This window comes from Mirounga angustirostris, unplaced genomic scaffold (assembly GCF_029215605.1).
Source record: "Mirounga angustirostris isolate CCGP_5_RB_7025 unplaced genomic scaffold, mMirAng1.0.hap1 SCAF_10, whole genome shotgun sequence".
Lineage (NCBI taxonomy): Eukaryota > Metazoa > Chordata > Mammalia > Carnivora > Phocidae > Mirounga > Mirounga angustirostris.
The window spans coordinates 136,946,162-136,959,826 of NW_026991718.1; the positions used below are offsets into that span (position 1 = coordinate 136,946,162).

The 13,665-nt window shown below is 53.2% G+C and overlaps 1 protein-coding gene across 6 annotated transcripts in view; it reads left to right on the forward strand.

The window, feature by feature from the left end:
- The window catches only part of SS18L1 (SS18L1 subunit of BAF chromatin remodeling complex), a 29,876-nt gene extending 16,551 nt beyond the window's left edge, over positions 1-13,325 (forward strand). The window contains exons 9-12 of one of the 6 annotated variants that reach the window (XM_064573415.1): positions 7,538-7,657; positions 9,906-10,068; positions 10,498-10,671; positions 11,459-12,634. In XM_064573415.1, the coding sequence (XP_064429485.1) occupies positions 7,538-7,657; positions 9,906-10,068; positions 10,498-10,671; positions 11,459-11,513 (512 nt within the window). In that variant the 3' untranslated portion in view covers positions 11,514-12,634. Of the gene's footprint in view, positions 1-7,428; positions 7,658-9,905; positions 10,069-10,497; positions 12,635-12,865 lie in introns of those variants that run through there. The other 5 variants (XM_064573414.1, XM_064573416.1, XM_064573413.1 and 2 more) reach the window with 5 other exon arrangements.
- The last annotated feature ends 340 nt before the right edge of the window (positions 13,326-13,665 follow it).

Below are 13,665 nucleotides of genomic sequence, written 5' to 3' on the forward strand. Positions count from 1 at the left end.
GCGCGCCCCTCCTGAGCCAGCCGGCCAGTGCCCGTGGACTGTGTGGCTTCCTTGGGTTCGGCCCGGGCATTTCTTCAAACCCCTGCTGGCCAGATAGAGCCTGCAGCAGCCCCCAACCCCCCCCAACCCCCGCGGCATTCCTCAGTGGTGCTGCCCTGGGGGCTGTCCGGGGCTGTCCAGCAGAGGTGGCGTGAGGCGGGGAGGAGAGAGGCCGGCTGTAGCAACAGAAAGCCCGTGACTGGCACGCGCCCGTTTCCCCGCTGCAAGTACTCCCACCTGCGCCGCCGTCCGGCCTCCAGCGTGAGGTCAGCACACACGCAACGGGGAGGAAATCTGCATATCCGCTTCTCGGCGGGGTCCCCAGAGAGCAAAGGTACTTCCCCCTGTCCTTGGGAGACCCCAAGAGAAGAGAAAACCGTAAAGTCACGGGCAGCGGGCTCAGCCCTGGCTTCCTGGTCCAGGCGTCCGAAGTGGGCACAGCGTGAGGGTTGGTAGCAGGGCCCCCAGGGAAGGAAACACGAGCAATAAACATGAGATGGGCAGCTTGTGAATCCACATGTTTTGGATGGCTTTTTAAAAGAGTTACGCTAAGAATACAACAAAATTTGCCGTTGGAACCATTTCTGAGTGTATAGTTGAGTAGCATGAAACACATTCACATCATCCGTCTCCAGAACTCGCCCCTGTCAGACCCTGGCTCCCGGTCCGCCCCCGGCACCCCCTGCTCTCCTGTCTATCTCTGCACGTGATGTCCCTAGGTCCTTACGTAAGTGGGACCCTACATGTTTGTCATTCTGACTGGCCTGTGTCGCTGGGCGTGACATCCTTGAGTTCACGGGTGTGGTAGCAGATGTCAGGATTCCCTTTCGAGGCAGAATTGTATTCTGTTGTGTGGATGCACCATGGTTTGCTCATCCATTCAACTGTCAACGGACCCTTTTGGGTCGCTTCTATGTCTTGGCTGTTGTGAATCCTGCTGCTGGCAACGTGGGTGTGCAAATCTGTCGTCAAGTCCTTGCTTTCATTTCCTTTGTGTTAATGCCCAGGAGTAGAATTATGGATCGTCGGGTGATTCTGTGCTTAATTATTTGAAGAACTGCCAGAAGGTTTTAAACGCACAGTTTCATTTTTTAGTTACAATGTTAGGAGATTGTAGGACATTTGGAGACTACAGGAGAATCGCCCAGAAGGCTGTGCTGGGGTCAGTTACAAGTGTTTCCCAGCAATGGCTTCCCAGGTCCCCACGTTTGGGTACCACTCACTGACATGGCTCAGACGCAGCCTTCTTGTCCCAGGGAGTCTGGCTCTGAGACCCCGAGATGGCCTGTGTCTGGTGCCGTCACCCAGTGAGGCAGGTCTTCCCCCGACCCCAGCAGCTGCCATGTTGGCCCCTCCTGTTCCCAAAGCTGGTGCAATGACCTGGCCGTCACCCCTGGCTGGATTTGAAGCCTGATAATGGATATAGAACAAGAGAACCAAAACATAGCACCATCTCAAAGTAAAATTATTTATGAGTAATTCGATGTTCCTTATCATTCTTAGGAACTGATTAAGTGTTGGCCATTCGTAGTGAACAGGTAACGCTTCCTTCCTGCCTTCGCAGTCGCCACAACTGCCCTTGGTCTTGCCTTCTGTTAACGACCACAGTAAACTCGCCAGTGATCCCACCTGTGACCACCTTGGCCCTTCCCCCATCCACACAGTTTCCCCAGATGTTGTTCTTCTCCAGTCACACCTAGGCTGCTTCTCATCTCAGCTTCCACTCTTGAAGACGGGTATCCGCGAACATTCTCTGGGTGCATCACATCCCCTCACCTTGGACCATTCCTGAGACAGGACCCTGGCCTAATGGCAGCTCTGCAGGCGCTTGACTGTGCTGGCCGGCCCATGTCACTGACATGAGTATGGGAGGTTCGAGGGACCGCAGGCTGACCGGGGAAGAGATGTGCCCGCGCCGGGCAGCAGAGCCCAAGCAGCCTCCCTGGATGGTGCTTGGACAGGGCGCGTGAGGGGCCGGCCCTCGCAGCGGGAGACCTGCGGAGAGGCTGCAGCCAGGGGCCATGCTCCAGAGGGGACATCCCCGGGGGGAGCGCTCCTGTCCTGGGGAGAGCACTCAGCAGCCCGGCTCAAGCCCAGCGGCCCGTTGCTGCAGGGCGCTGACCCACTGCCTGTAGCCAGCAGCTGCCGGTGACGGTTAACCAGGTACGCCAAGCAGGGGGCCCTACGTGGCTAAAAACCTGTGTGTCTGGGACGTTTGAAATACAATTCAGTGTGTAAAAGGTAGAGTTTGGCGTGCTCGGGTGTCTGCACTGCTGTTCTCAGCCTGCCGGGAAGAGGTGCACCGCCCCGGGGCCATCTGGAGCTTCTCCGGCAAGCGAAGCGCTCCTCCATCAGCCCTGCCCTCTCCGCTCCTCCCTGGATGCCAGTGCTCAGCCTTCCCCACCAGGAGGGGCCTCTGCTTACCTCCAGCACTGCTGTATCCAAGTGAGGGTTCGAGGCAGAAACGATTGCCCCGAAGACAAGCTCAGGATGTGCCTTTTGAACTTCGAAGTGCGCATTTTTAGACCTTCATTTTTGGGTTACATGTTCTTGCCTTCCGTGATTGATGGAAAGTTTGCTAAAACACTTAGTAACCTCTTCTAAGGCAAGTGTGGCAGATGGCATGGTTTCCTCCTGAATCTGGAAGCGTTTTGTTCCATCTTGTTAATTGGACCCCTACTTGGGACTCCCCAAACTTGTGTTACGAGGCCAGGTCACCCCACAGTGGGTGGCATTGCCAGGTCTTGCTGAGAGGCAGATGGTGTTGTGCTTTGAGAAGACAGATGTGCATAAGTGGCCTGTGGCCCCACGGAGGTGGAGGGTGTCGAGTGGAAGCAATGAGGGGGTGGATGGAAGCCAAAACAAAGACGTTTCCAGGAATTACGTTAATGCCACAGCGGGATGCGGAGCCTTGTGGAGCACAGGTGGCTGGTGCTGGGGTTTTCACGGGAGGTGGCATCTGACAGGAGCCCTGTGTGGTCCCCCAGAATGAGGGGGCGCTGGCGTACAGAGGGCCGGTGCCAGGAAGGGGCCAGGGCACGGTAGGCCAAGCCGGGCAGGATCAGGGCACGAGGGGCCAACTGAGCCAGACAGACCCAGGTCGCCATCAGGGGCCCTGCCAAGCACACCACGGACCCTTGGGCATCCTGTTGTACTTTGTCGCTGTGAGGTTTGTGGTAGCAAAGACTGGACGGAGCCTGCATCCACCGTGACATGCCCACCGGTCACTGTGTCTGTTAAAAGCAGCAGAGCTCCCTGTGGGCTGCCGTGGCCGATTCTCCTGGATTGTGCCAAGCGCTCAGGCCAGGTGCCGAGGACCAGGGTGCCAGGGATGCCACCTTGTGTGTGAGACCATGCCTGTTTGCACGTGCACCCCCAAACCAACTCTGGAAAGATACCCAGGACACCAGTAGGAATGGCAGTGGGTGGGGGACGGGGCTGGGGACCTGGCAGGGCTGGAGGTGGCCTTCTTCCCTGAACTTCTTGAAGGGGGGCTGCATTCACTTTTACATTTCTCAGTCACACGAACCTATCTGCCTGTGCAGAAGTTAAAATTAAAAATACTAAACATTACTGGCTGTCACTGAAAATCCAAGTAGCCTGACCTTGTGGCCATGCAGACCCATCCACGCCCCCCAAGCCCCGTGGTCACAGCGCTGTTGTCCTGGGTGTCCCCAGGGTCTTGCCCCACGAGACCGGTGCCCAAGCTGTGGGTGAACATTCAGAAGAGCAGGGACGGCGACTCCTCCCGGATCAGCCCGCGCGTGTCCCTGAGGCACATCCTTGTTTCGAGAAGTAGTTTTTATCGAATGCGTCAGTGAACCGATGGGTCGCTGGTTCCCGTGACCGTTTTGTGTCCACGTTCCTCACGCGGGCCACCTTTCTACTGGGTTTGACTCTGGCTAAGGGAAGGTTTTCCATGGTGTGTGGGAGCAGAGCTTTGGTTCTCAGAGGCATCCCTACTAACATTGTACACCTACTGTGTGCCAGGCCGCAGCTGGGCCGGTGCGTGTGAATGAACTTTATCGATTACCATATAAAAAGCGAAAGGGGCTAGAAGGCTGAGAATACTCAGACCAGAACATCTGAAGCCCTGGAGAACCCTGCCGTGTCTCCGTCACTCTCGTCGGCTAAGATACGCACCGTGCACCGGGGTCCGCGCCGCCCTGCGGGAACCACCACCTGGAAGGACGGGCTGGGAGGAAGGACCCCTCAGAGCTCAGGGCCTCCTGGGGCAGGGAGCAAGGAGCAACCGCGGAGACGCGGTGGGTGTGCAGGATCCGCAGGGAGGGGCTCGCCCTGGAGTCAGAGCGCTAGCGCGCTTACTGTTCCTCGCGGCTGCAGTTCAAGTCCCCGTGGAGGGTGCAAGCCTTTACAGCAACCTGTAGCTCTCAGTAAGGCTGCTCCTTAAAAACTACGTCTCCAGGATCTGCTTGTGTGTGTGTGGTTTTTAAGACTTTATTTATTTATTTGATAGAGACACAGCGAGAAAGGGAACACAAGCAGGGGGAGTGGGAGAGGGAGAAGCAGGCTTCCCGCGGAGCAGGGAGCCCGATGTGGGACTCGATCCCAGGACCCTGGGATCACGACCTGAGCCAAAGGCAGATGCTTCACCAACTGAGCCATCCAGGCTCTGGGGCAAGTTTTGATTTAAAAGAAAGAAAGAGCCAGCTGTAATAGTCCCCTCCCCCATCCTCAGTCTGGCTTCCCGCAGTCTCAGTGACAGGGTCCCCCTGGCGCACGGTCAGAAGGTCAGGTGCACCCTTGCGCCGCGTCACCCGCCCGCGTCGCTCCCGTCACTTCATCCCATCCTCACCTGTCACGGGCGGGTGAGCACAGGACGAGAAGGTGTTTTCCGAGCCAGAGGCCACATTCACCCAACTTTGATCACTGACATCCTGATAGCTGTCCTGCGTCCTTTGCGGTTACTGACACTCCCTGGCTGTGCCCAGGTCACCACTGACCCTGGACCACGCATGCGTGTGTGCGTGCGGAGGACAGCACACAGGGCGTGCAGACTGTGGCCCTGCCCTCGGCCGCGGGGTCCACGGGGTCTGCGATGGATCCCCCACAGAGAAGGGGGTTGCCATTTGTGGACCGGCCATTCGTCTGCTGTGGGGTGTTGCAGGCGAGTGAAGGCCCCTGGTCCCCCCCACACCCCTCCTGCTGGAGAACTGGGTCTCTCACAGATTGAGGACTGAACCTGTTACAAATGAAAGGCAGTGCAGTTGTCAAAGTTGAGGAACAAAGTCCTCATCAAAAGAAAATGAAACTAGACTTAAATTGGTCTTTTTGTAAAGGTGTTTTGAAAACCGTGAGTGGAACTTAATACCCACACTGCATCTAAACGGCAGCTCTTGAGACCTGCATCAAGAAGACTTTGTAGAGGGCGCCTGTGTGGCTCAGATGGTTAAGCGTCTGCCTTCGGCTCAGGTCATGATCCCGGGGTCCTGGGATCGAGTCCCGCATCGGGCTCCCTGCTTCTTGGGAGCCTGCTTCTCCCTCTGCCTCTCTCTCTGTCTCTCATGAATAAATAAATAAAATCTTTTAAAAAAAAAAAAAAAAGACTTTGTAGGAAGACTTGAGAATGGTTGTTGGTACTCTGCCGTAACACTCAGCAATGGCGTGGCGACGCCCTCACTGCGCTCCTCAACCATGTTTCTTACTGTAAGCTTTCTTCCAGAATGAGGCTTTGGGCATGGATGCTGGCTGACTAGATTTTTGAAAATAAGAATTAAGGCATTTTGGGAGCACCTGGGTGGCTCAGTTGGTTAAGCGACTGCCTTCGGCTCAGGTCATGATCCTGGTGTCCCGGGATCGAGTCTCACATCGGGCTCCCTGCTCGGCGAGGAGCCTGCTTCTCCCTCTAACCCTCCCCCCTCTCATGTACTCTCTCTCTCTCTCATTCTCTCTCTCAAATAAATAAATAAAATCTTTAAAAAAAAAAAAAAGAATTAAGGCATTTTGGGAACGCCTCACCGGCTCAGTCGGTGGAACGTGTGGCTCTTGACCTTGGGGCCGTGACTTCGAGTCCCATGTTGGCTGTAGAAATTACTTAAATAAGTAAACTTTTAAAATGTATACGGGTAAATATATGCCTTTAAAAAAAAAATCCTTTGTGGCACCCGTTTCCTAAAGTCAAAGGAAAAGTCCAGTACAGGTCTGAGCTGAACCTTGTACCTGGCATACACGTTTGCCCCTAAAATGAGTGTGTCCTGAAACTTCCCGGAGTCCTTCCGAGCTGTGTGGACACATGAGCTTAGAGTAAGTGGTCTCTGAGGAGTGTCCTGGTAGCTGCCGCTCACCTCAGCGTGTCCATCAGCCACGGGACTGGAACGTCCCTCAGTTTCCCTTCTGGAGGCCCTGGGGCCATCCTGGGTTGCCGGCCTCCGGGTTTGAGTGTTGGCCCCTGGGCAGCCAGGCGGTGCACCTCAGTCCCCCATCTGTACAATGGGTGCACAGTAGTGATTATCTCACGGTGGTAAGGGAAGTACACGGGGTACTTGTCACCTGCTTGGGACACACGGTGGCCTGCAGTCACGTTCCAGAACTGCAGCTAAGGTTTTCCTTACTAGTGAGACAGTATTTCTCACCAGTTTACCTACTAGCCTGTCGACGGAATAAATCTGCAGGAGTAAACACCAAGAGGGGTGCGCGTATAGAACATACTGGGGGTCACTGATCTGTACTGATTCTCAATCCAGGACTCTAAGGGTGTCTCCCGTTTCCTCTCCCACACTGCACGGTGCCCTTTAGCTTCATTTTCAGTGGTGTGTTTTTAGCGGTCTACAGGCTGTTACTGTGTTCTTTTCGCAAGCGAAACCATTGTTGATCAGAGGCTGAAACGTGCTTCCTTCAGAGTCGCTGCTTTGGGCCTGCTTCACGGCCGTCCTGGGACCTAGGCTGTGTGGCGAGAGGTGCCGCAGATGGGGGCACTGAGTGCAGCAGAAATCACTCTCTCAGTTCTGGAGGCCAGAGGTCTGAGCTCCAAGCGTCAGCAGGGTTGGTCCTTCTGGGGGCTCAGCTGGACGGTCTGCCCCAGACCCCTCTCCCAGCTTCTGGTAGCTCCAGCGGTCCTGGTGTCCTTGGCTCGTAGGCACGTTACTTCACTGTCCGCTTTGGTTGTCATGTGGCTTTCTCCGTGTGTCTGTGTCCAAATGTCCCTCTTCTGATAAGAAGGCTCATTCTAGTCCAGTACAGCGTGCTCTGAACCATTTGCATCTGCAAAGACCTTATTCCAAATAAGACCACGTGCACAAGTACATGAGGTGTGGACTTCAGCGTACCTTTCTGGGGGGCACAGTTCAACCCAAAACCCTTGTACTAGCCTTAAATTGTATTAACTGTTTCATTTTGGCTTATCTTCATATTCGAATTGTTGCGGAAAAGAGACGATCCCGAAGCAATTGAGCTGGTCCAGGGGTTTTCCAAGGGGTCCGCGTCGTGAGGAGCTGTCTCCGTCTCCAGAGACGCACCGTGTGTCTCCTTCCCTCCACAGGAAACTCGCAGTACAGCCAGCAGCAGGCGGGGTACCAGCAGGGCACAGCCCAGCAGCAGGCGGGGTACCAGCAGCAGTACCCCAACCAGCAGAGCTACCCCGGGCAGCAGCAAGGCTACGGTAAGGGGGAGCCGCCTTCCCGCACGGGGCCCCACACACGGTCACGCTGCCGTTCGTGCCGAGGGCGCTTAGTACACTTAATTTTCCAGCAGAGCTGTGTGGACAGCACCTCGTCCCACCACAGTGCCATCGTCCCAGTTCAGAGACTAACAGTGGCACGCTGCCGTGGGCTGAACTCACAGTTCACTCAGGTCTCACTCATGTGCCCTGAGTGTCCTTTTCTGTCCCAGGACCCACCTAGGATCCCCCGTGACATTTAGTTCCACATCTCCTTAGGCTCCCCTGGGCTGGGACCGCATCTGGGAAATCCTTGTCCTTCTGGACTTTGGCGGTCATCAGCAACACTGGGCAGGTGCTTTGTAGGACACCCTCAGGTTGGGCTTGTCTGAGGTTTTTCTCAGGATGAGACTGGGCTGTGGGCTTTGGGAAGACCACGTGGGGGGCCTGTTTTTCTCATCCCACATCAACATGACTTGCCCCTGATATTGACCCTGACTGGTCCCCCCACCATCAAGTTATCCCTTCTTCCTCTCCCTTTCCTAATCTTTGGAAACCAGCCACTGAGTCCAGCCCACATTCAAGCAGGAATTGTCTACATAGACTGTTTGGAATTCTCTGTAAGGCAGAGTAATTAATTAGTGATAAGTTATTAATCATTTATTAATATGTATTTATAGATCTTAATTTTACACATTGGGTTATATTCCAGACTTCTCTGTTTGGTTCACGTTGTCCAGCTTTGCCTCTTGGGAGCTGGAGCTCTTCCAGGCCCTTTGACATGCTCCCATCCTTTTGTTTTTGAGCATTTCCTTATTCTCTGGGACGATGATGCTCTCCGAGCTCTAGCCCTAGAAGCAGCAGGTCTCACAGGACCTCTGGGTTCTCCGGCGGGAGAACTGCGTTAGGGACCAAGAGCCGGGTGCAGGTGGGCGTTTTCTGAGCCACTCCCACACGGTCACCTGAGACAGTCCATGTATGGGTTAGTCTGGCAGCAGCTTCCAGAAGGGCTGGCCCACTCACCGGCTTTTGTTCACCCCACGAGGATTCCCTAAAGTGCGAAGGGGCCAGCAGGCCTTCACAGACTCTGCCGTGGAGCCCGCCAACAAGCATTGTTCTCCAGGCCCATCGGACAGAGAAGTGGACAGAGGGAGCTTTTTGGGCTACAGCAAGCAACAAGGGGAGAGCCCCGTCCACTGGAGATTAGCGGAGTGCAGGCTCAGGATCGTAGCCCGCACATCTGCCCAGTCCTCTGTGGGCCTCGTCCCCCCAGGCAGGTCCACCTGAAACAGTGCAGCCCCGGCCCCTGGCCTGTGGGTCATGTCTGCTGAGAGCCCAGACCGCATAAGGCTCTGCCCGAGTCCTAACCTGCTCCTGAGATGCACGTGGACTGCACTCCCCAGAACCCAAGGTGCCCCGGGGCGGGGGTGGGGGGGGTGCTTCTAGATGCTGCTGTCACAGGAGGACGGCTGCCTAAGGTTGCCACCACGTGATGGCCTGGCAAACGATTAGCATTCAGAACACACAGTAGAAGCCGTCCTTATGACCTGAATGAGTATGGGATTAGTTTGTCAAAGGAGTGGGTTCCGGGAGTGTTCATAGAACATCCATGTGTCTGTACCTGAAACATCTTAGTTTAATGTAAATATAAACCTCCATTCACTCACCCATGCAGAGCTGGGCCCCTCTGCGGGAGCTTGTCGGGGGCGGCGGGGCTCTGCCTTCGCACCTCAGGACCACCTGGGAGGCTTTTGAAAAAATAAGATGGCAGGCTGGGCCCCCCCAAGACACATGAGGTTTCTTGCTGAGCTCACTGGGGACGGTGGTACGTAGGAGGAAGGAAAGCCACAGTTTAAGATTCTTGTTCAACCCGTTGCAACCAGGACTCATCAAATAGCATTGTTTGAAAAATTATTTGGCCTTTATCCGTTCTTTCCAAGGCCTGAATCACCTTAGTTCCCACAGGAATGCCCACCGCCTCTCTCCCGCACGCGAGCAGCAGCTGCTGTGATGCTTAAGTCGCGGGTTTGCAGCGACCACGGTGGCAGATACGCCGCTGGCAGGAAGCCGGCGCAGGTGCGCTGGAGACCGGCCCGGGCCGCACGGGACCCGCGGGCAGCCTTGGCCACGCGCTCGCTGTGCTTGCGCGGCGTGGGTCGCAGGTTGAGGAGGACCGGGGAGGGTGCTTCAGGCGCTCCCGGAGGGCCGGGGGTGCCGCGGTGGTTCTCACGGTGCTGGCGTGTGTCCTCAGGGCCTGCCCAGGGAGCCGCCTCGCAGTACTCCGGCTACCAGCAAGGACAAGGCCAGCAGTACGGGAGCTACAGAGCGTCTCAGACAGGCCCGTCGGCCCAGCAGCAGCGGCCTTACGGCTATGAGCAGGCAAGACCCAGCGTGTCTGTGGAGACAGGACCAAGGTTTCTCTCGGGGTCACTCGGAGTAATGCGTGAACGAATGGGCTGCTAGGCTCCCTTCCAGAATGTTAATTCTCTGAGCCCGTGGGGCTTTTAGAAATTATCTCTACACGTTTGCTCACCTGGGTCAGACATGGCTGGCTGAGTGGCTCTGGCCTCAGGGTCCCAGCCCAAGTTTGTGTCCAGCCCTGCTGCTGACCCCTTGGGGGCCCTTACTGGGAGGAGCTGGTGAGGGGCCTCGCTGACCTTCTGATGTCAGTCATTAGCCACAGGCTTGGACGGATGGCCTTCAGAAACCCAGGGGAGAGAGCTGTTTGCTTGCTTGCTTTTCATACCTCCTTCCATCCCTAATCCTGGGTTTGGGGGGAGGGGCCCGTCTTACACTTTTACTCGTGACTGTGGAAGCGTAACCTGTGTTTTGGTCTCTTGCAGGGCCAGTATGGAAATTACCAGCAGTAAGGAAGAAGCGGCTCTTGTTAGAGCCTTGCGGTGGCATGTCCCTCCATGGCTGGTCGGGCTGGTGGCAGTTCTGATGAACTCCGACCTCTTGATTGCCCTTCGGCCCCACACAGCGTCTGCATGTGAAGCGTGCACATTTCATGCTGGGTATGATGCCAAGCATGCTGGCGAGAGACAGCGCTTTGATGGTGTGACGTATCTGGTGCTGTGTGTAGGATTGTATGTCCATGCAGTGGGGAGGTTGTCTCCTTTTTGTCCCCCCTCCTTGATGTTTCTAGCTAGTGTTAGGGGTCCTCTTGTCATCAGAGTATTCTGTGCCCAGGAATGGGGCACAGCTACAAGATGCCATAGTCCGTGTGTTCACATAAATGGGCCTCAGGTCCGACTCTCCTCACACACTTGTCGAACTGTGGGTTGTAAACTTGTCTTTCACTGGCTACACCGCAGCCGGACACACGCCACAGCCCCTGGATGGCCGCCTCTTCCTGTGCCTCCGTGGGGGGAAGGCATCTTCTATGTCTTGGGTCAGTGTCTGTTACACAATGAAAGGGATAAATATGCTTCATGCGGAGAGGCTGTGAACAGTCTTTCCCAGAGCTCACACATTACCTGTGTCTCTCGCCAATTGTGTTTATCCAAAATGTCCTATGTGTTTGTACTAAAAAGTACAGAGGGATCAATGATTATATTCCAAATAAACGTACAATTAGCCTAACCCAGGGAAGGAAAGAGGGTAGTTTCTGAAGGAAAGAGAGGGCTCTCTGAAATGGCTGGCATTGGCCCTTGTTTATCTGATGGTCACTTATGGGATTTGGATATTTGATATGCCCAATTCTAAATTGATAACTTAAAATATTTATACCAAATTTTCCGAACAGTTTTATATTTTTTTGTTTATTTTATATTATTTTTTGTTTTATATTATTTCTTCCAGGACTTACTTGTTCAGATCTCCAAGCAAGCGTTCCTTTTCTTTTAGAGATATCTGAAATTCAGATCTTATTTTTAAAAAGAATCCCACAAATTTTACTGTGTTCTTCCTAATGAAAAGGAAAGGTTTTATATGGGAAAATTTGAGTAAATTTTACATTCCTAGGACATCAAATCCCATTTAAATTCTACACAAACATTAAAGACAGCTCACTTGGAAAAGTATAGTCAAAAGAAAAACTCTGTATTTCACTAATTAGTAACACAGACATTCTGTCAACTTTTACCTGGACAGTAATACCCACATGAATACTTTAAAAACATCTTCGGATAAATGCTGACATACTTCTAAGAACAACCAAGAAAATAAATAAAAAATCCAATTCTTGATATATCAGGTCTACTGAAAATGATTTTTTAAATTGATAAGTTTCAGAAATGTTTTAAAAGTCTAAAGTAGTTCTTTATCCAGAGCTGTTGAATGGTTTACAGTTTATGAGGTATTTTATGTTGTTTTTGTTTTGTTTTGTTTTGTTGCTTGAATGAATCCTGACAGTCCACACTGGGAAATATGGGGGCAATTACTGTTCCCATTTTACCGATGAAGAACCAAGGCGCAGATTAAAGATTGCCCCAGACGAGTGCCAGTTCTATTCTAGGATATTTTCCCCTCTTCTGTGGGGACAGAATCACGCAAGCACTGGGATAGGAGTGTTTATCTTAGAGGCATATGGGTTTTAAAAACTCTTGACACTGGTAAGGGCTTAGAAATACATATCTATATTAAATTCTGAAATGAGAGTTCTTAATTGCTAAATGACACAGACATTAGCAATTTCATTTAGGGAGGTGTCTCCCTCGCTTCTGTTCTTTCTTGGCAGTTTTGATAGAGCTAATTTGCAAACTCATCAGGGGACTAAAATTCCCCATTGAAAATGTTAAACATTTTAGATAACTGTGAAAGTCGTTTTATTTTTATTCCTTACCAATCTGCGAATATGCCTTTTGTGTGTGTGTGTGTGGTTTTTTTAAGTGCTGTATTAATACTTTTTGAAAGAAAAGGACACTTGAACTTATCCCAAAACTTCAATCTGAAATGTCTTACATTAAGAATTTCTTGAATGTTGTGTATATATTTTAAAAAGCACTTTGTGAAATAGTTTGTACATTTATTTCCTAATTTATACATGATTTTTGGTATTAATATATTTAATGATTAATAACAGAATGTTTATTTAATGTGCTGTCCATTTTTATGTAATATTGTGGGGGGAAAGTGATGCCAGCAATTCTTTTTCGTTAAAGATACTACATCTTCTCTTCTGTAATACGTTTGCAAAAGCTTAGGCTAAAGTGAGTTGTTTGTGCAGTGTGTTCGATGGTGCTGTGTTTTTTATGACTGCTTCCACAGAAGGCCAGTGGACATGCGAAGAAGACCTGGACGTTGGCGCTCGTTCTTCCGGAGATGTCCCCGGCCCCCAGCAGGTTGTGGATTTGAGACGTGCCCGTGGGGTCCAGACGTGCTCACAAGCTCCAGCGGCTGCAAGGCCTTGCCCTGGTGCCTGGAGGACTGGGACGCAGGCTGCCGGAAGGCCCCCGGTGCTCGCGGCCCCCGGTCCTGCCAACGGCTGTGCGAGCAGGCGCTCCGAGGGCAGTTCCCCTTTAGCTGCCGCTGCTCCCCTTTAGCTCTGTGGGGCTCTTCCTTCATTTCTATTAACCGATCGGGTCAGATTCGTCTTATCTGTGAGCACAGTCCCTTTTCTGGAAAACACCCTGTCAGCTCGTTTTTTTCCAGTCAGAGTTTGGCGCCCATAAATTGCTTATGATTTGGTGTAATGTACGAATAAACTGGTTCTTCAAAACCACCCTAACTAGGGAGTTTCTGTGCTTTGTGTTCAGACCAGTGGACCAGCGCCTGATCATGGAGGGGGCAGTGGGCGTCCATCTGAGGGGGAGGCGGGTGCTGACCGGGCGCAGCCAGTGCCTGAAGGGGGGTGTCCGTGTCTGTCCGACGGGGGAGGCCAGTGCCTGAAGGGGGGTGTCCGTGTCTGTCCGACGGGGGAGGCCAGTGCCTGAAGGGGGGTGTCCGTGTCTGTCCGACGGGGGAGGCCAGTGCCTGAAGGGGGGTGTCCGTGTCTGTCCGACGGGGGAGGCCAGTGCCTGAAGGGGGGTGTCCGTGTCTGTCCGACGGGGGAGGCCAGTGCCTGAAGG